At 57.6% G+C, this 17,141-nt stretch overlaps 9 protein-coding genes across 9 annotated transcripts; 4 read left to right on the forward strand and 5 right to left on the reverse strand.

Annotated features, from left to right (window-relative positions):
* Positions 1 to 15: 15 nt before the first annotated feature.
* On the reverse strand, positions 16 to 2,766 carry MKK02DRAFT_27382 (NUC091 domain-containing protein; the record flags this gene model as incomplete). The annotated part of the gene is made up of 7 exons (XM_053087336.1): positions 16 to 99; positions 155 to 336; positions 433 to 1,396; positions 1,767 to 2,183; positions 2,234 to 2,379; positions 2,439 to 2,603; positions 2,655 to 2,766. 7 exons carry the CDS (start codon positions 2,764 to 2,766, stop codon positions 16 to 18), a joined length of 2,070 nt encoding a protein of 689 aa, XP_052945301.1.
* Positions 2,767 to 2,990: 224 nt separating this feature from the next.
* On the forward strand, positions 2,991 to 3,532 carry MKK02DRAFT_44215 (uncharacterized protein; the record flags this gene model as incomplete). Its single annotated transcript, XM_053092835.1, has 4 exons — positions 2,991 to 3,014; positions 3,207 to 3,264; positions 3,352 to 3,435; positions 3,486 to 3,532. The coding sequence occupies 4 exons, from the start codon at positions 2,991 to 2,993 to the stop codon at positions 3,530 to 3,532; spliced, it is 213 nt and encodes a 70-aa protein (XP_052945302.1).
* Positions 3,533 to 3,783: 251 nt separating this feature from the next.
* MKK02DRAFT_36737 (uncharacterized protein) lies at positions 3,784 to 6,056 on the reverse strand (the record flags this gene model as incomplete). The annotated part of the gene is made up of 6 exons (XM_053089486.1): positions 3,784 to 4,136; positions 4,184 to 4,456; positions 4,518 to 4,977; positions 5,029 to 5,384; positions 5,437 to 5,743; positions 5,799 to 6,056. The coding sequence occupies 6 exons, from the start codon at positions 6,054 to 6,056 to the stop codon at positions 3,784 to 3,786; spliced, it is 2,007 nt and encodes a 668-aa protein (XP_052945303.1).
* Positions 6,057 to 6,877: 821 nt separating this feature from the next.
* MKK02DRAFT_44217 (uncharacterized protein) lies at positions 6,878 to 7,731 on the reverse strand (the record flags this gene model as incomplete). The annotated part of the gene is made up of 3 exons (XM_053092836.1): positions 6,878 to 7,009; positions 7,080 to 7,151; positions 7,216 to 7,731. The coding sequence occupies 3 exons, from the start codon at positions 7,729 to 7,731 to the stop codon at positions 6,878 to 6,880; spliced, it is 720 nt and encodes a 239-aa protein (XP_052945304.1).
* Positions 7,732 to 8,160: 429 nt separating this feature from the next.
* Positions 8,161 to 10,544, reverse strand: MKK02DRAFT_26917 (WD40-repeat-containing domain protein; the record flags this gene model as incomplete). Its single annotated transcript, XM_053087272.1, has 6 exons — positions 8,161 to 8,657; positions 9,118 to 9,244; positions 9,292 to 9,591; positions 9,642 to 9,844; positions 9,906 to 10,134; positions 10,329 to 10,544. 6 exons carry the CDS (start codon positions 10,542 to 10,544, stop codon positions 8,161 to 8,163), a joined length of 1,572 nt encoding a protein of 523 aa, XP_052945305.1.
* A 250-nt stretch (positions 10,545 to 10,794) lies between these two features.
* On the forward strand, positions 10,795 to 12,535 carry MKK02DRAFT_44219 (uncharacterized protein; the record flags this gene model as incomplete). The annotated part of the gene is made up of 4 exons (XM_053092837.1): positions 10,795 to 11,381; positions 11,443 to 11,748; positions 11,800 to 12,221; positions 12,267 to 12,535. 4 exons carry the CDS (start codon positions 10,795 to 10,797, stop codon positions 12,533 to 12,535), a joined length of 1,584 nt encoding a protein of 527 aa, XP_052945306.1.
* A 109-nt stretch (positions 12,536 to 12,644) lies between these two features.
* MKK02DRAFT_44220 (DASH complex subunit Duo1-domain-containing protein) lies at positions 12,645 to 14,040 on the reverse strand (the record flags this gene model as incomplete). The annotated part of the gene is made up of 4 exons (XM_053092838.1): positions 12,645 to 12,829; positions 12,892 to 13,102; positions 13,153 to 13,272; positions 13,336 to 14,040. The coding sequence occupies 4 exons, from the start codon at positions 14,038 to 14,040 to the stop codon at positions 12,645 to 12,647; spliced, it is 1,221 nt and encodes a 406-aa protein (XP_052945307.1).
* A 687-nt stretch (positions 14,041 to 14,727) lies between these two features.
* Positions 14,728 to 15,794, forward strand: MKK02DRAFT_32928 (uncharacterized protein; the record flags this gene model as incomplete). The annotated part of the gene is made up of 3 exons (XM_053088604.1): positions 14,728 to 14,817; positions 14,902 to 15,672; positions 15,726 to 15,794. 3 exons carry the CDS (start codon positions 14,728 to 14,730, stop codon positions 15,792 to 15,794), a joined length of 930 nt encoding a protein of 309 aa, XP_052945308.1.
* Positions 15,795 to 16,368: 574 nt separating this feature from the next.
* Positions 16,369 to 17,118, forward strand: MKK02DRAFT_32929 (uncharacterized protein; the record flags this gene model as incomplete). The annotated part of the gene is made up of 1 exon (XM_053088605.1): positions 16,369 to 17,118. One exon carries the CDS (start codon positions 16,369 to 16,371, stop codon positions 17,116 to 17,118), a length of 750 nt encoding a protein of 249 aa, XP_052945309.1.
* Positions 17,119 to 17,141: the final 23 nt, after the last annotated feature.

Raw genomic sequence — 17,141 nt, forward strand, 5'->3', positions numbered from 1 at the left:
CGCCAATACTCCCCCTCATCGCCGCCGCGTCGTGCCCGACTTGTCCTTGCCCATCGCCTTGGGTGCAGCCACCTTGTCCCGATTTCTGTTCTTGACATTCTGGGAGGTCAGCTCGACGTTCAACAGCAACGGGAGGAGGGGTCAGAGGACTCACGGCAGTAGTATAGTAGTTGGTAGCCTTCTTCTTGTTGGTCGTCATCCGCTTCTCCTTCTTGCCGGCCTCAGGCTCGTCGTCGTGACCCGCAGCGGCAGCAGAGCGTTTCCGAGATGATGGGACGGGCGCCGACTTGGCGGGCGCAGACTCTTCCTCCTCTTCTTCCTCTGACTCGTTCTCGTCTACGTCCTCCTCCTCGCTCTCCTCCTCGACGACAGCGGCGGGCTTGGCGGATTTTGACGTCGCCTTCGACAAGATAGTCTCAATCTTTGATGGACCGGCGTCTGGGAAGACATCCTCCCATGCGAGATCGTCATCTGTTCCCGCCTCCTCTTCCTCGCTCTCCTCTTCCTCTCCGTCCTCCTCGTCATCGTCATCCTCCATATCCTCATCCTCCTCCTCTGCATCCTCTACACCGATCTCCTCCTCCTCTATCCGCCTTACATCGTCGCCGGCGAACTTGGCGCTCGTGATGACCCCCTTGAGGCCTTGTGATACCCCCTTGACCCTCTTCTCGCCCAACAACTCGCCCAGCCGCTTCTCCTGGCGCTCCATCACCTCCCGCTCGCCCTCGGTATCGCCCGAGATGGGCTCTTCCCCACTGACACCCTCGCCTTCCCTACTTGGCGGCGCAACAAAGTATGGAATCTTCCCCCTGATCCAGTCATTCAGGATCATCTTGGCCGCAGCCTCCTGATCCGCCTCTCCACCCTTCATCAACTTGCCTGACTTGCGGGCGAGCGAAGTCAGGAGCAAGGCTGCCCCATCCTCCCCATGCCAGCCTCCTTCGACCTTCTCGAGACCGTACGTCCGCTCCATGTATTCCGGGCGGACACGCTCGAGCAGCGCCGAGATGTGTTCAGCGGGAGTAGCGAGGTTCTCCACCCGCACAACACCCTTGAGCACGGTGTCCGTGTCCGAGTCCCGGGCCGAGACGGGCACGACACCGGGGCAGTCGATGAGGTAGATCCGGCGCATAAGGGTGATGTACTGCCAGATCTTGGTCTCTCCGGGAATGGGAGCGACGGTGCAGACCTTCTTCTTTTTGAGGGTATTGATGATGGAGGACTTTCCGACATTGGGGTACCCGATGAAACCGACCGAGATCTGTTTCTTATCCGAGTGGAGGACCGAGAATTGGCGGAGAAGCTGGATGAGCGCTCCTTTACCGAAAGAGTTGTTGATGGATGCGTGAAAGGCGATGGTGGGGGCTGAGAGGGAAAGATGCTTGACCCAACGAGCCTAAGGGAATCAGCTTGGATTCTAGATTTGTATGACCCGAAACTAAGGGACCCGAAATCCGCACAGAGGCACCGCTCGGATCCCAACTCAATCAAGTCCAACGCGCACCACGGCGCCAGACCGGCCAGAACGACCGGCCATACCTCCTGGTATCGTACAGCCAAGACGGCGACGACGGGCGGAGAGGCGTGAAGGTGTGATGCGCTTGCTCTTCCACTCTCGTAACGGGCTCTGAGCGTGTAGATGTGCCGAAGCGCGCAGAGAGCCCTGACTGGAGTGTGGGTTGTAGGGTGGAAGGGGGTAGGAGAGGACAGAGTAGGAAGGACAGACACAGGTACCAGACTGATAGCAGAATTGGACAGCAACTCACAGTGACCCAGGTGGGGACCAAGTCCACCTTGTTCAGGACATAAACCAAATGCTTGTGCGCCTTCTCTTTCCTCAGATACTCGACGACCGGCTTGCACCTCGTGCCGAGCGGGTCACGAGCGTCCAGCACATGGATGACGACATCGGACGAGTCGAGCACCTTGTACAGCTCTCCCCAAATCCGGCGGGAGGTACCCTTATGGTAAATGGCTTCACGGACGAGGGGGACGGCATTGTGGTAGGCGTCGGCGGTGGATGCCTCGTCGTGTCCGGCCAGACCGAACGAGTCCTCGCCATCGGGGATGACGGCGGACTGACCGAGCTCCTCGAGTGAGCCGAGGTCGAGACGTGGTCGCTTCCGCTGGGATTTGGGGCCGAAGGTGTTGGAATAGGGCTCGGTCTCGACAATGTGTGGGCGCTATCCGTAAGCTTTGGCATTCCAGCACGGTCGCAAATATATAAGCATACCTTGCCATCCGTCTTGCTCTCGTCCTCCAGCAAACCCATGGGAAGCTTGTTACGCTTCAGCAGGACCGAGTAGGGGTCAGCCTTTTGCGCGGACAGAGCTGTCCGGAAGTGGTCCAGTGCGGTTTGAGAGATGACCCGGGTGTTTCCTAGTCATGTCAGCTTCCTCCATTGATGACGGCAATGCAGCAAGGAAAGGTGGACCCACCGAACCACTTGCGATCAGGCATGACCCGTCCAGGCTTCAAATCCTTCTCACCACCCTGGAACGCCGCCGCCTTGGTGATCACACCGTCCTTGTCCCGCACAGCCTTCCCGCCATTCAACATCTTGACCATCGAGGCCGACTTGGAGTCGCGGTAGAAATTCTCTCCTGCATGCTATCAGCTACTAGCCTCATTCCAAAGGCAGAGAGCAGACCCACCCTTGACCCGCTTCATGTTGAACTCGGGCTTATTGGCGGTCGAGCCGGACTTTGACTTTGTCTTGCCAAAGCCGGGGTTGGCCTTGCGGTCATGGTTCTTTCCCTTGGCCATGGCTGTAGGAGGGGTGTATGGGGTGAGTAAGGGGAGGGGTAGAAGGAATTGATGCAAGGGAGCAAGAGAAGCAGAGCAATTTTTGGTGGGAAAATCTGGCTGGGCCGATCGAGTTACGTAACAATGGGGCGGGAGCAGATTTGGGTGGTATCTTTCTGGGTGCAACGGCTATCCACCGCACACATCAATCATCTTTAGCAGTACAAGCCGAGCATATAGGCATCATGGCGTCGACCTACAGGTATCTGGTGAGTAGAGGGCTCGCCTAGCTCCGGGATCATACCGCGAAAGTCTTTGAGGCGGAGCCGAGAGGGTGGGGGACCAGCCGGGACGGAGACCCCTCCGGCTTCGTCTCCATCCTCTTTCGGCGGCCAACTTCGTCTTAGCTTAAGACAACTAGTGTCAGATGTGGACGGAAGAAGGATAAGCTGACAGGATAGCAACGCGCAGCTCACGAATCGCCCGTCATCTTCTACTCCCTCGTCATCGGCTTCACCGGTATGTCATCGCCTTCCTCTCGACTTCCTCCTTGCAATCCTCGACAAAGCGTATATCACTTGCCTGTGTTGGAGCTGATATTCACAGGCCCACTAATGGTCATGACCGTCCCTCCTATCCGAAAGTCAATGGGCTGGAAGCCAGCTGAGCGTGTACCAACCACCTTCCCATGTATGTCAGCTTCTCCTGACGCATGGTATTCAAAGCTGACACTTGAACAGTACCCAATCGCGCAAGACAACCCGTTTCAGGATACGAAGATCCATAGCTAGAGATTCCGGGAGAGATGTAGCGCGATTGGATCACACGAGGAGGCTCGCTTACCGTGAACGGAGTGAGCGGAACAAGTTGCACGACACGCGGTCATTCCCGGCTACTGCTCCGTGTTCAGCAAGCTGACAGTGCTCGTACAAACCGTACTGCTACTGACTATACTGATATATACATTGTGTATGCTACAAGGTCTGTACAAGCCTCCCCTGGCCCAGATGTCCGGAAGCAAGCCAAATCGGCTCGGTTTTACTTGACGCAGAAGAATCCCATCCCTTCCCTCGCCTCCGCCACCCTCCGCTCCATCTCCCGATCATCCTCGACCAGCCACCTATCCTCCCCCTTGATCTCATCTGCGCCCCCCAGCTCCTTGACTAGGCGTTCCCACTTCTGCCGTTTCGCCGCCAGCTGGAGCATGGGTTTTGGGTCGGCATGGCCCGTCATGATAACGAGCGCGGTATTGTGGGGGAGGGAGGTGTGGAGGCGAGTGAGTCGTGCGTTGAGCGCAGTGAGCGCAGCGGAGAGGTGGTCGAGGGTCGGAGCAGCCTCGGTCTCGAGATCAGTCGAAGGTGCCGCGGCGGGTAGGTTGATTTCGCCGTTCCCTGCTCTGTCAGCTTCGGTTCCGGTGATACAGCGGACAGGAACTCACATCCCTGCACGTTCGCCAACTCCATGAACCGCCCGAATACCAGATCGTGCTTCTGAGCATTCTCCAGCACAGCATCCAGGATCTCGTCGTCGTTATTGCACTTTACAGCGGTGGTCGCGCGACCGCCTTGACCGGATTTTGGGTTGGTATAATCGCAGGCTGCCGTCGTTTGGCTAGGTATCGACGAGGTCGAGCCAGGGGTAGACGGGTTGTACCGATTGACGCGGTCATAGATCGACTCGGTGGTATCAGTGAATGCCCCAAAGTCTGGGCCTGAGTTCTGTCAGCTCTGTTCCTCGCTAGTAAAAAAAAGACACGGAGAAGTTCAGCTCACCATTCGCCATCTTGAGCTTCAACAGGTCCACGCAGGTCCTCGCGTCCTCCTCCGAGTCGTGCCCCGCCGCATGATTCTGTATCTCCCTCGACAGATACTTATTCGCCAGCCACTTCAGCGCCGGCTTATACGGCGCACCCCGCGGATGCTTATAGAGTAGCGCCGTGTCAATACAGAGAGGATGCCGGATCTTGAGCGCGTTGAGATCGCACTCGAGCGATTGTCCGAGGAGGATCGTATGTGGTGTAATGAGAGCGGAGGACGATGTGACGAGGGCAAATTGGATGGTCGAGAGGGTATGAGTGGCGGAGGCGAGTCGTTCTTTGGTCATTCCGGACCATTTGGTACGGTAGTCGGTTACTGGATCAGGAGGGCGGACGAGCTCGTCAAAGACGGATAGACCGGTGTGATAGTCGACGATGGAGATGCGGGCGAGCTCGTTCCCCTTTGACGTTTCGACCTGATTGTCAGCTATTCCCTTGATGCCCTGACGGATATGACAGCTGCGCACCATCTCGCAGTCCATGGCCAGGACCGGGTACTTTCCATCCGCAGGTGGACCCTCCGCTTCTGGCGTTTCGACACAGCCACCTGATCCGCTCGCACCATTTGCCGCCTTCGACACAGCCACTGCCGTAGGCAACGCGCTCTCCACCTTCAACCCCTCGATCAAATCATCCGTCTCCTTGACCGCTCCTGCCCCTCCTAGCTTGGCCAGCGCTTCAGGAACATCCGCGCCCTTCAGGCCCGGTATGATCACCTCGTCCCCGGCCGAGAGGTAGTACGGTAGTCGGTAGCCATTATCGATCATCTGATTCGGGGTGAGGAGGTACAAGAACGGTGGAGCATCGTCCGACTTTGCCAGTTCTAGACATCAGCTTCTTCCCCATGCGAGGTGACATGTAGAAGCGGAGCTCACCAGCAACTTTCCGATCTTCCTCTTCCTTCTTCTTCCTGACGCTATCTGGTAATGGCGAGTTCAACAATGTGCTCAGCACGCTAAACATCCGCCGATTGTCCCCAGGGGCACGGACCGGCACGCCATACGCAAACATCTTGGCGAGGTACGGAACCCTGCTCGGAGGTCGGGGCTTCTCGGTTCCGCTGGGGTATACGGGCGAGGTGGAGAAGGGGGAGTTGGTAGCCAGGGGTATATCAAGGCCGAGATGGGAGGGGAGAAGACCAGGGATGAGGAGAAGGACTGTATGTGTGATATTGGCTTTATGCTGTGGACGTCAGCTTGAGCCCGCAACGGGGAGTCGAGTAAGACGGAAGACTTACTTCGGGTACGATCCAGTTCGGCTTAGGCCCATCCGCTGTCAAGTACAAGACCAGATCCCTCACGTGCGCTACCCCAATCTTCCGCCCTTGTCTGAATTGCCCAAGATCGAACGCAAATGAAGGCCGATTCTTCTCCACCTTCCGCAGCTTGCGCTTCTCGTCCCGCGTGAGCACCTTGATGAAGCCGTCGGCCCCGCCATTGGCCACCTCTGCGGGGTTATCGTCTGGGGACGGAGCCGGGTTGGACGAGGTGGACATCGTTGATGGACCGGCCGGGGGCGATTCGGGGAGCTTCCGCTTCGAAAGGATGACGGGTGACATGCTGGTTGTCATATCCTTGATGTGTAAGGACCGCTCAGTACCGTATGTATATGCTGCAGAGGATGTATATCGTGAAGAGAGCCCCTAACTTTTGGCGGTTCAAGGTGGACGGCATGACGTGGTGTTAAATTTTGGGTGGCTGTAAGGAATGTGGAGTTGCTGCAAAGCTTAAGAAGGGAGGCGATCAAAAGGGTATGCCCGAAGACAGGGGATCGTAGATCGTAGATGCCCTATCAGTCGCTGTGCGCAGCAAAAAGTTTCCCAGCAACCCCGGCATCCACCGCCGGTTGATCAATGATCGTGGTTATGACAGGTCTATGACAAGTCTGACAGGTCTATGACAAGTCAAGCCAGTATCCGCCTATAGCGGGGGCGCCCAGCCGGCCAGAAGGCGCTATGCGCTCAACCGCTCAACAGCCTCTTCCCAATTGATATTCTATGTTTGTGGCACCATCTCTTGTCGCCCTCGCTTGCGACTTTCGGTGATACGGTGATTTCTTGGCTTGTTGACAGAGTGGTCAAACATTGACACGCCACCATCGATGTCAACAAACTCCTGGTGCCACTGCTGCGGCGTTGTGAGTCCCTATCAATGTTTGCGCGCCTGACTTTCGTCGCTGTCAGGGATATGTGACCTGCGCACATCTTGACATCATAGCTCTGCGACGTTGGTAATATACAATGACGGCCATATTGACCCCTCGCGCACACTGCATGTGCTGATCCCTCCTCTTCGTCCTTCAGACCCCCTAGCTACTTCACCCTCTCATCCTTTCCACCAAGTACTCCAAGCTCCACACCTCGTTATCAAACCGCAATGCTTCAATGTCCGCCTCGGAGCCTGGCAGGGTGACCACTGTTCTGAGCCGATGAGGGATTCGACTTCGATCCTGGCTGATCAGCTGACTGGGGAAACTACCTCGCCGGACGACCGCGCGAGACGCCTTCAAGAGAACTCACAATGAAGGCCTCTCGTAAAGCTACACGCGGGGCGGAGCAGCGTATGATGATTTTGGCGTGCCCTCCAGCTTCCTAGCAAGTCAGCAACAGGTTAACAGGAAGCGCTTATCCACCTATAGAAAAGATCGGTGCTCACAGTGATCCAAGCCGACAGCCACTCCGTGGCGAAGTACCATACCCGGGCCATTTTCAGGATGTCCATCTCATGCCTCCGTTCCTCCTCATCTGGCGCCCTTTCTACGTCTGTACGCTCCCGGATCTCCTGGTGCTGGAGCCGAAAGTAAGTACACCGAGGTACCGCGGGAAGAACCAAAACCACGTCCTTGCCCTTCATCGACCTGCCCGCCCTCCATCCTAGACCTAGAGCTACCGCCAGGTGGGCGCCGAAGAGCTTGGAGTTGGCTTTGGACTTCCGTGGAGCTAGCTCCGCCAGCCGATCGAGGTTCCGGCGGGAGAAATATCCGAGAGGGTTGTCGGGGTCTGCACCTTGGACAGCAGGGATGGGAGGTTCGTCGGGGAAGATCAAGTTGGGCTCGTCGGGGTAGAGGGCGCGGGACAGAGGGTGTCTACGGACGTACGAGTCCAGGAGTAGGTAGGTGAGGCCGATGGCGACGGTGAGGACGGACGCGATCGTGGTGAAGTTGACTGACATGATGGTTGCAGGAGGTATAGGTAGGTGGTGCGGTAGGGGTGAAGTTTGAGCTCTGTGGTGGAGGCTGGAGCGGTGGAGTGGTAGGTGTTGTCTGTACGGGCGATGCTTGCGCGATGAAGTACTGGGTATAGGTGGTGTAGGTGGATGGATAGATGGAAGGTATGGATGGAAACGACTCGATGACGAGCCACAGCATCGCGTCAGCGACGGTTGAGTCAGCTGACACGCGTCCGCAGGCCATGTTTCAGATAGCCTTTCCGGGGCAGGCACAGGCACGTCATCGGGATCTGTTGGGCAGAGCAGGCAGTAATGCATACAAGCTGACCAAAACAGATGGATGACTATGCAGAATCATCAACATATCTCCTCAATTCCGCCAGCTGAAATTCGTCAGCCTCGTTAAAATCCGACAACCATCGACCCATCTACTCACATTTTGACAGTCTTGTCCCTCCCGCCACTGACCACCTTGTCCGCGATAAAGTCTACGCAGTATACTTCGTCGGTATGACCCGGAAGATCCAGCCTGATCTTGAATGTCCTGAGATCCCACAGCTTCAACGTCGAGTCTTTGCTTGCCGAAACCAGGATACGCGAGTCGGCACTCCACGCGACCCTATACACCGAAGCGACGTGCCCGCGGAGACTAGCGATGAACTTGCCGGTACGCCCATCCCACAGCTTGACGCTATTGTCAAAGCCAGCCGAAGCGATCATGCGCGCGTCGGGAGAGAAGGCGACGTGGTTCACTTGCTTCTGATGGCCTGTGAGCCGGGCGAGTGGCTTCTTGGGAGTGGCGGTGCTAGTGAAGGAGGAAGCGGCTTGTGGGGGCCAGAGGAAAAGGGTATGGTCATCGGAACCAGAGATGAGGGTTTCGGGAGAAGCGGCGATATGCGCGGTGTAACGTTTCTGCGCCCATGCGATGGCTGGAAGTCAGCAACTTCTCGGAGACGCGGATGCTACACTGCTCCTTCTGCTCCCCCCGGCCCCTTCTTCGCGCTCCATATTGACTCTGGGTTAGGTTTTCCTCGGATGACAGGTTCGAATGACGGCCACTCCCTCCCTCTGCCTGTCTGCGGCTCGCGAGCTGGCGAAACTGCTTTCCCCCACCAGACCTGACGCTACTCCAACCGCCGCCGTCACCTCGAGCTCCTTCTGCCCAATACTCCTCTCCGACCATGCAAGAGTCTCACGACCTCCATTGAAGTCACCGCTCGCTGCCTTTCTGCCTGCTATCCGCCGGCGTAGCTTCACTCCCTCAACCAACCGTGTCTCTACTTCCACCGACATTGCTTAGAGCATGTTATGCGAACTCCGTCTCTTCCGCTCGCCACTTCACTCCTCATGGCCAATACCGTCACGAAGAGCTAGAACATGACTACTTACCTTCTTCGTCGTCCTTGGGTGCCTTGCCCGTGTGGTCGAATGGCCCGGTCCTGAGCACAAAGTCCGTCGACAGCGCCATCGTATTGACCCAGTGCGCATGTTCTGATAGCGTCCGTATAAGCTTCCCCTGAAACGTCAGCTGATCCTACCTTGCTCCAGGCTGGCTTAACTCACATCGACTCCACTCCACACCTTCACTGTCCTATCTGAGCTCCCCGTATAGATCACACCGTCTCCTCCCCACTTGACCACATTCACACTAGCTCCATGACTCGTCAAGACGAACGCCAGTGTCCTCGTAGCGGTATTCCAGACCCGGACTGTTCCGTCCTTACTGGACGAAGCGAGCCGAGGGAAGGGGTTCTTAGCCGACAGGAGGTGGAGGGGTTCGAAAGCGAGCGAGGTGATCCATTTGGTATGCCCGAGGAGGGGCTGACCGAGAGCTTGACCTGTTTGCGGGGACCAGAGACGGACCTGAAGAGTCAGCTCAGGTCGAGTCAAAGGAGAGGCGGATTGCAACTGACCTGTCCATCATGCCCACCCGTAGCCACGATCTTCTCCCTCGAGTCCCACTCTACGCAAAGTACCCATCCCTTGTGTCCTGATAAAGTCCACTTGGGTGTCTCCATCTCCATGTCCCATATCCGGCACGTCGCGTCCCCGGAGCCAGTCGCGCCGTACTTTCCGGTTGGCGAGTGCGCACAGCAGAGGATGGGTGAAGCGTGACCTGAGTTATCAGCTTGTCCAAGTGGTGCATGGCGCAGGCGCAATACCGTGTGGAAACTGACCACTGAGGGTGGCACTGCATCTGCCGACGCTTCGTACCCTAAATACCGCCTGTGGCTCACACCATAGCTCGAATACATCTTCGGGCGAGAAGGTAGCGGAAGAGGTGGACGCAGGTGGGTTGATGGCGTCGGCGAGGATGGACTTGTTGATCTGGACCCTGGTGGCCGAGGTAACGGCGTTGGCAGACTTGGGGATGAGGTGGAAGGAATATGGAAGGGGGTCTTCGGCCTGGGCAGTCAGCTAGACTGCTAGACTGATAAATTTCTCCAGAGTGTCTGTGCGAGTCCTGCGCGCTTCGATTCTCCCGATGCTTCTCTGCTCGGTCCTCCTCTGCTTCTCGAGCAGGGCAAGACCCAGAAGTATCCCTCTTTGCACCCAATTGCGGACGGTGGACAGTGCAGAACACAAGACAGACAGCTTACCTCGCCCCTCAGCTTGTTCACAAGCATCTGCAGCGCATCCCTTCCAGTGTCCGCAGGCAAGTTGATCGCTGGACCGAGGTTCGACCCATCCTCGGCCGACCTGAACTGGACGACCACAGACGGGACGGGAGTGGGCTCGGGCGTCGGCACGCGCGGCTTGAGTGACTGCGAGTATGCAGACTTCTGTCGCTTGGGAGGGGGGAGGAGAGTCGACATGGTGTCTAGACGTAAGTGTGGATGACTATAGGGTGAATGCAGAAGGAGAAGAACAGAGCTTCTCGGGTGGACTTGAAATTCTCACCACTCCACGTGGTGCCCGTGCCTGAAAGAAGCCGGAAATTCGCTTGATCCGGAATACCGGTTGACCGGACCCGGATTTCCCGCTGAGGGAGTTGTTTTCACCGCGTTCGTTTTCGCTTCTTCTCCCTTCCCCACCTTGTCTTGTCCCTCTCTGCCTCCACCGAGCATGTCCACTCACAACTCACCTCAAGGACCAGAGGATCATGCTCGCTTGGCAGAGGACTTTCCCTCACCCAGTGCCGCGCTGCACTTGGACATGGCGGCGGAGCTGGAAAGGCAGGCCGCCGTAGCTGCCACGACCGACGCCATGGAGGCTGCCGAGGTATCGATGCAGCACGACGACGATGAGGCGCATCAGCTCGAGCAGCAGCTGCATCATGGTCATCACATGGATCAAGGAGACGAGGGAGAAGGCGGAGAGATGAAGCTATCAGAGGAGCAGAATCAGCAGCCGGGACCCATGACGCTTGAAGCGGGCATGAGACGGTCCGGCGTACTGCACCTCGAATCGTTCTACACGCCTACACCGCATCCGCCCAAGGAATCGCACATACCGGCGAGCCGTCAGCTGGAGATCATGCGGGAATTCTACATGCGTAATCCAACACCGTCAAGAGCGGAGCTGGACATGTTGGCGGAGAAGACAGGACGGCCGTGGAGGAAGGTCAGAGAGTACTTTCGGCAGCGGCGAAATAAGGGGAGAGGGATCCAAGATCTGGACGGTGTACCCGAGCCAGCAAGAGCGACGGGATGGTGGGTCAAGCCATCAGCTCTTTGCTGCATTCAGGCCGCCGAAACGAGCTGACACTTACAGGCTGCAAATGTCTTATAGATCCGCTGATCCATCCACCTCGCTCTCGCAATTGGGCCTCTACTCGGCATATCGGACCCGCTTCGATCCGTACCATACTCACACCCCACTCATGACCGGACAAGAGTTGATCCAACTCGCTATAGCCACCTTTCCGGGCTGTGAGATGGCGCGAGACGAGGGAGAGTATGTCTTGAAGGGGATGGACAAGCGGGACAAGGAGGAAGAACGGGCAGACGAGGATGAGGACAGTGGAAAAGTGGACAAAGGGATCGATGGGCTAGTGGAGCCGGTACGAGCTAGTACATGGTGAGCTTACGTTCCTATCGATGCCATAGCAACGTCTTAGCTGACCCCCAGGCTGCTCAATAACTTCCAGCAGGCCGAATCTTCATCTACCGCCCAACCCCTTACCCAGACTGATCTATACACGGCCTACGCCACCCGCTTCTCCTTCACACCCCCTCCTGCCCCTTCCCATCCCTCGCCATTACCACAAGTACCGCATCTCCCCACAGAACTGGCCCTGCACAATCTTGATGGCATAGCCTCTGGCCTCGGCGAAACGGAGGACGCCCATGGTTCCAGTCCAACCTACCCTCCGCTTCCGGTACAACGCCTTCTAGACCCTCTCGAGCTCATCACGCTCACGCGGATGACGTTCCCAGAGTGTGAGCCAGTAGTAGATGAACAGGGTCGGTTCGTCGTGCGCGGTATAGCGAAGCGGGAAGGTGTCAAGGACGCGGAAGTAGGAGAGATGTTCCCTTTTGCGGCTATGAATGGTGAGTTGATCAGTATCTGTCTCAAAACTTCCTCTAACACCCCAGCTCCACGGCCATCATCACCTTCCCATCCTCTCACCTCACTGCTCAAGCGTAAACTCGCACAGCTCCATTCGGACCCCGACGACCCAGAGGTCGACTCCCCGGGACCGAGCAAACGATTACCCAGGACCCTCTCGCACGTCGACGCGCAAATACCAGGCGATGCAGGCGAGGAGATTACAGCGGAGGATAGAAAGTTGATAGATGGCTTGAAGAGGTTTAGAGGGAGTAAGCTGGGCCAGGAAGTGAGGGACGTTTGCATTAGTCAGTAAGAGGTTATGCTTTGGGGTTTTGGCGGTGTTGTATCTAGGATCAGACTGAGTGGGCATATTAGCTGGTATATCACCTGTACCCAGGTGGCCATGCCGATGTGTCATCCTGTCATTTTCTACTAGGAGGGCCATACCCACTACTCGCCACGTGCCCATACTTCCCAGTACCTGTACCTGTCCCGGCTGCAGATCCTCCGGTCCCTGCCGTTCCATACGACGGTGTTGGTCTTCTGATACCTGTCGTAGGCGTCTTTGCTCCTGTCCGTGATGACGCGGCCGTAGGTATACCAGATCCTGAAAATGTCAGCTATGGCCTTCTACCTGTTCTCGTCCAATATGAGAAGGAGATAACTCACCTCTTCCCCTCGGTATTCCTCCGCGAGTCCCACCGCGACCTCTCGTTCCTGTTCCCCGCCCTGCCTCCTTGGCACGCTCCGCCTCGGCAGCTCTTCGCTCCTTCTCCTCCTCCGCCCGCTGAGCTGCCTCTTCCGCATCGCGCAGCGCCTGGAGTCTAGCTTCTTCCGCTTCCTCAGCCGCAATTCTCTCGGCTTCTATCGCTGCATTGTCCTATTTGATCAGCGATGATCCTTTCACGGTGTAGCCGGACCATGGCTTACATCGGCAGCACCAGTCCAATTCGGATTTGACAGTAGTTTCTGCGTATGTTCCGCTTGACCCAGCAAAGCTGTGTACTGATCGAGTAGCGCAGAGGTCTGCTTTACCCGAACGGCTAGTCTCTGCTCATGTCAGCTTAGATCACCTATGCCTGAGTTAGGGGTGGAAAAGTAGTTCAAGCTCACTTCGTTATGTCCCCTCGCAGCCTCCAGAGCGCCCAAGAACCCCTCAAATACCTCATTCATCCGCCTCAGCTCATAAAGACTCTCCCGGAGCTTATCGTCCCTTTCCCCTGTCGAGACGGGGCGAGCAGCAGCTCGGGAAGGTCCAGCTCCCGCATGTATCGTTTGATCTTCGCCTTCTTCGCCCACCTCCTCGTCCTCGTCTTCTTGCCCCTCCTCGTCATCACGTTCCCCTTCGCCATCCTGCTCTCCTCCGTCTGCCGAGCCTCCGCTGTGATCTTCTACGGGCGGTTCCGCCGAAGGCGGACGAGGGGGAGCGAAGAGAGAGAACCTCGGCTTTGAGGTCGCTCCGCCTCTCGTACCGGCACGGCCAGGTGCTGGTTTCTGCGGCGTATCTTCGTCGTCCGAAGCAGCGCTTCCGCCCGAGATAGACCCCGACCTCGATGAAGACGCCTGACGAGCCCGGAAGCCGGCATTGGTATGTGAGCTAGATGCACTACCCGACCTCGATGTGGGAGCAGGCCGCGAAGGCTGTGGATAGAGCTGAGACCGGGATGAGGAGGGTCGGATGGGAGACGAGGGGAGGAAGGAGTCATCGTCTTCCTCGATAGACAGGTCAGCGAGGAGCGACGGGTCTTCAGCGAGGTGGGAATGGGAGAAGCCGGGTTGAGACCGATTGCGATGGGTGGGAAGAAGTGGGGAGTCCATCTTGGGCTGTATGGAAGTGCGTGGACAGGTATGGGAATACTGAAAGCGGTGGGGGATTTGTTGTTGGACGCGTCGAAATTTGAGGAATGCTGAGCCACGTGGCTGAGCATCGCGTCGACGCGTTTGGTTGGTCGATAGAGCAGCTCGCTTTCTCCTCTGCCTTTATATGCGCACTTCGAGCGAATCGAGACCTAGTTCACCTTTCTTACAGCTTGATTCGACAGCTGTCCAGGTGATATCGGCGAGCATGGCTTTCGGGAGAGGGCTTGGCCCGTTCGAGAGGGTTTATCTGGGATTGGATTGACAAGATCCTTGAACCCCTTATTTTTCTACCCCACAGGTGACTGCTTACGCTCATGTCCACCTCGAGACGACTCCCTGACACGTCCCGTTCAAGCTGACCCAGCTCATCCTGCGCTTACTCGCCGTCACCCGAAAGACTGACTGCTCGTCAAAAGCTGGCAACGCATACCCGACGGATCCCTCGACACTACTTTGTCTGAACCTTGAGGTTGATCGTGCCTGAACGGCGAGGCAAAGCGGGATCCGATCCCTCGTCTGGCCACACACAATGTGGTGCCTGAGCCAGGACGCCCATCCGCTCCCGATCAGAGAATGATCCGCGCGGTTCCACGCTGGTATGTCTGAGGGCGGAGCTCGACTATCCGAGCGGTCCTTCTCTATCTTATGTCCTCATCTCTCCTGACATACTCATCATCTCTCACTATCATTATCCATCAGCTCTTACCATTGTATCCCTTCCTATACAGCTGCAGCGTGAGTCGAAGTTTTGTCCAATAGCACTTCCATACCACCTCCAGTCCCACTCGTCTCGCTGCTAGATCATGGCTGACGAGATAGGTCATGCCCATCGGTCGACGAGGCCAATCGGTCCCGGCTACCGAGCTCACGGAAATCAAACCCCTTGACCAAGCCCTTCCATCGCCGCCGCCCGACCCCTCCCAGGAGGACTCGGAGCCTGAAGAGGCAATGATCGAGGCCATCCCTTCCCCTCCAGCGATGGAAATCGACCCCCCTCCCGAGATCGACTCCCCTCCTCCCATCCGAAACATGACTCGCAACCTTCGCAAGGTACCTCGTCCGTCGTACTCCCTCCGGGGGAGCGCGGATGGCTCTCAGGGCTCGGTCTCGCCGCCATCCTCGGATAGCGACGATGAGGACTTCGAGTCCCCGTCACGTCAGCCGGTCAATAGGCGGATGATGAGCAGCAGCGAGAGTGATGGGGAGGGGGAGGAAGATGGGGAGGAGGCGGAGGCGGAGGAAGCAGGCGGTTCAGACAGCTCGTCAAACAGCGGGCAAGCATCGACCACGCCCTCATTCAATACGCCCAGACGGACACGCTCGAAGGTCACCAACCCTCTCCCCACTCCTCCCGACACCTCGCCCGTCGCTCCTTCCTCTTCTCCGAACCGGAAACGGCGCCTGGCCCCGTACGTCGAGATCCCGGTCAAGCGGCGTCGAGGCGAAGGGAGCAGCAGCGGGACATCGGTCGGGTACAACACGGGCGGTTTTACTCCTGAAGAGAGCTTGAAGCTGTACCTGGACCGCCGTCCGGTCGTGGAGGGTGGACGCTGGGGCCCGACTGCGATCAGCCTGAATCGGACAGCTCAGGTAGGTTAAAACGACAATCGCCATAATGACAAGAACAGCGCTGATCGGTCCAGGACTGCCTAGAGCGGTTCAAGGCGATGGATAAGATCATCCAGGAGATGATCCTTGCAGGCAAGGTCTAGAGGCGGTGCTCTCTGGCGAGAGGGAATAGGATCATGCATCAGTATGGCATTTCGACCTGCAGAAATTGCGTCCATCTGCGGCCCAAGGCATCACATCAGCCACGGGAATCCCATCAGCCTCAAGATGATAGCCAACCAGACTGCTCGACGCTGATACTCCGAAATTTCCTCCGGTCAAGCGTCATCGGCTACTCGGCACGCAGTGAGCACCCTCCTTTGCCCCCGCTCCGCTATCTGATGGTGCCTGACCGCGATTGGGATATTAAGCGCAGATTGGCCAGCTGACCGCATGGCAGATATGAACGGAGAGGACAAGCTTTGTGTGCGCCAGAGCGGGCAAGGGCGGCAGGCAGAGGGAGCGGAGGATAGGCCGACAAGGTATATAATGGACGAGGAGAACTTTGATGTCCTCCATCTGAGTTCCATCAATCCCCACCTCTCATCAGCCACAACTCAGTGATACGCTTATCTGCTTCCCAATCATCAGAGTACGTGTCTGTTCCCTCGTCCTCATTGCGCCATGTCCTGCTCCCTTTCTATGTGCGGGGATGAGGGTACGGCTGACGTTACAGACATGTCCGCCCGCGGCGAATCTCCTTTCATCCCCTCCATCAACGTCGAGGACGTCGACGCCGTCGAGGCCAAGATCGAGGTCGACGTCGATCTTGACCTTCCGGTCGACCAGCCGGACGTCAAACCCACGGTACCGCAGCTCAGGACCGGCGGATCCTCCATGCGAGGTACCGGTCCGGCCACCTACGCCGTGATCGACTCTGGCGCTTCGTCCGACTCGGGTGACTCCGCTGCTTCGGGCAGCGAATTTGAGGCGGAGGATGAGGAGGATGAGGATGACACCCGCAGCTTGTCCGAGGCGGTCGATGTCGATGACAGCGCCGATTCGGACTACACCGAGGAGGTCCCTCAGAAGCCCGGCAAGTCGGCTCGGCGACGTCAGCCACGCACTCCTCCTCCCGCCTCAAACGGCTCGGCGTCTCTTCTTACCCCTCCCTCCTCTGGCGACAAGCGAAAGCGCCCCACCCAGACCGCCCGCTCACCCGCTAAGAAGGCCCGGACCGGCCACACCGGGTCCTCCTTCGGTCCGGTCACTCAAGGACCCTTCTCCGCTCACGAGAACGCGGAGATCCTCAACTACCGCCTGGAGAATGGGTCATCAGCCAGCTGGGCACCGTTGGCGAAGAGGCTGAACCGCAAGCCAGTCGTGAGTACCGCTCGCGCCAAACTCCGGGATCGAGCTGATCTGCGGGCAGGCGGTGTCGATGAGAGCGAAGGTCCTCCTCAAGAAGGTACAGGATCTGGTGTCTAGTGGCAAGGTCTAGTCAACAGTGT

This window comes from Dioszegia hungarica, assembly GCF_025882075.1.
Source record: "Dioszegia hungarica strain PDD-24b-2 chromosome Unknown MKK02contig_8, whole genome shotgun sequence".
NCBI lineage: Eukaryota > Fungi > Basidiomycota > Tremellomycetes > Tremellales > Bulleribasidiaceae > Dioszegia > Dioszegia hungarica.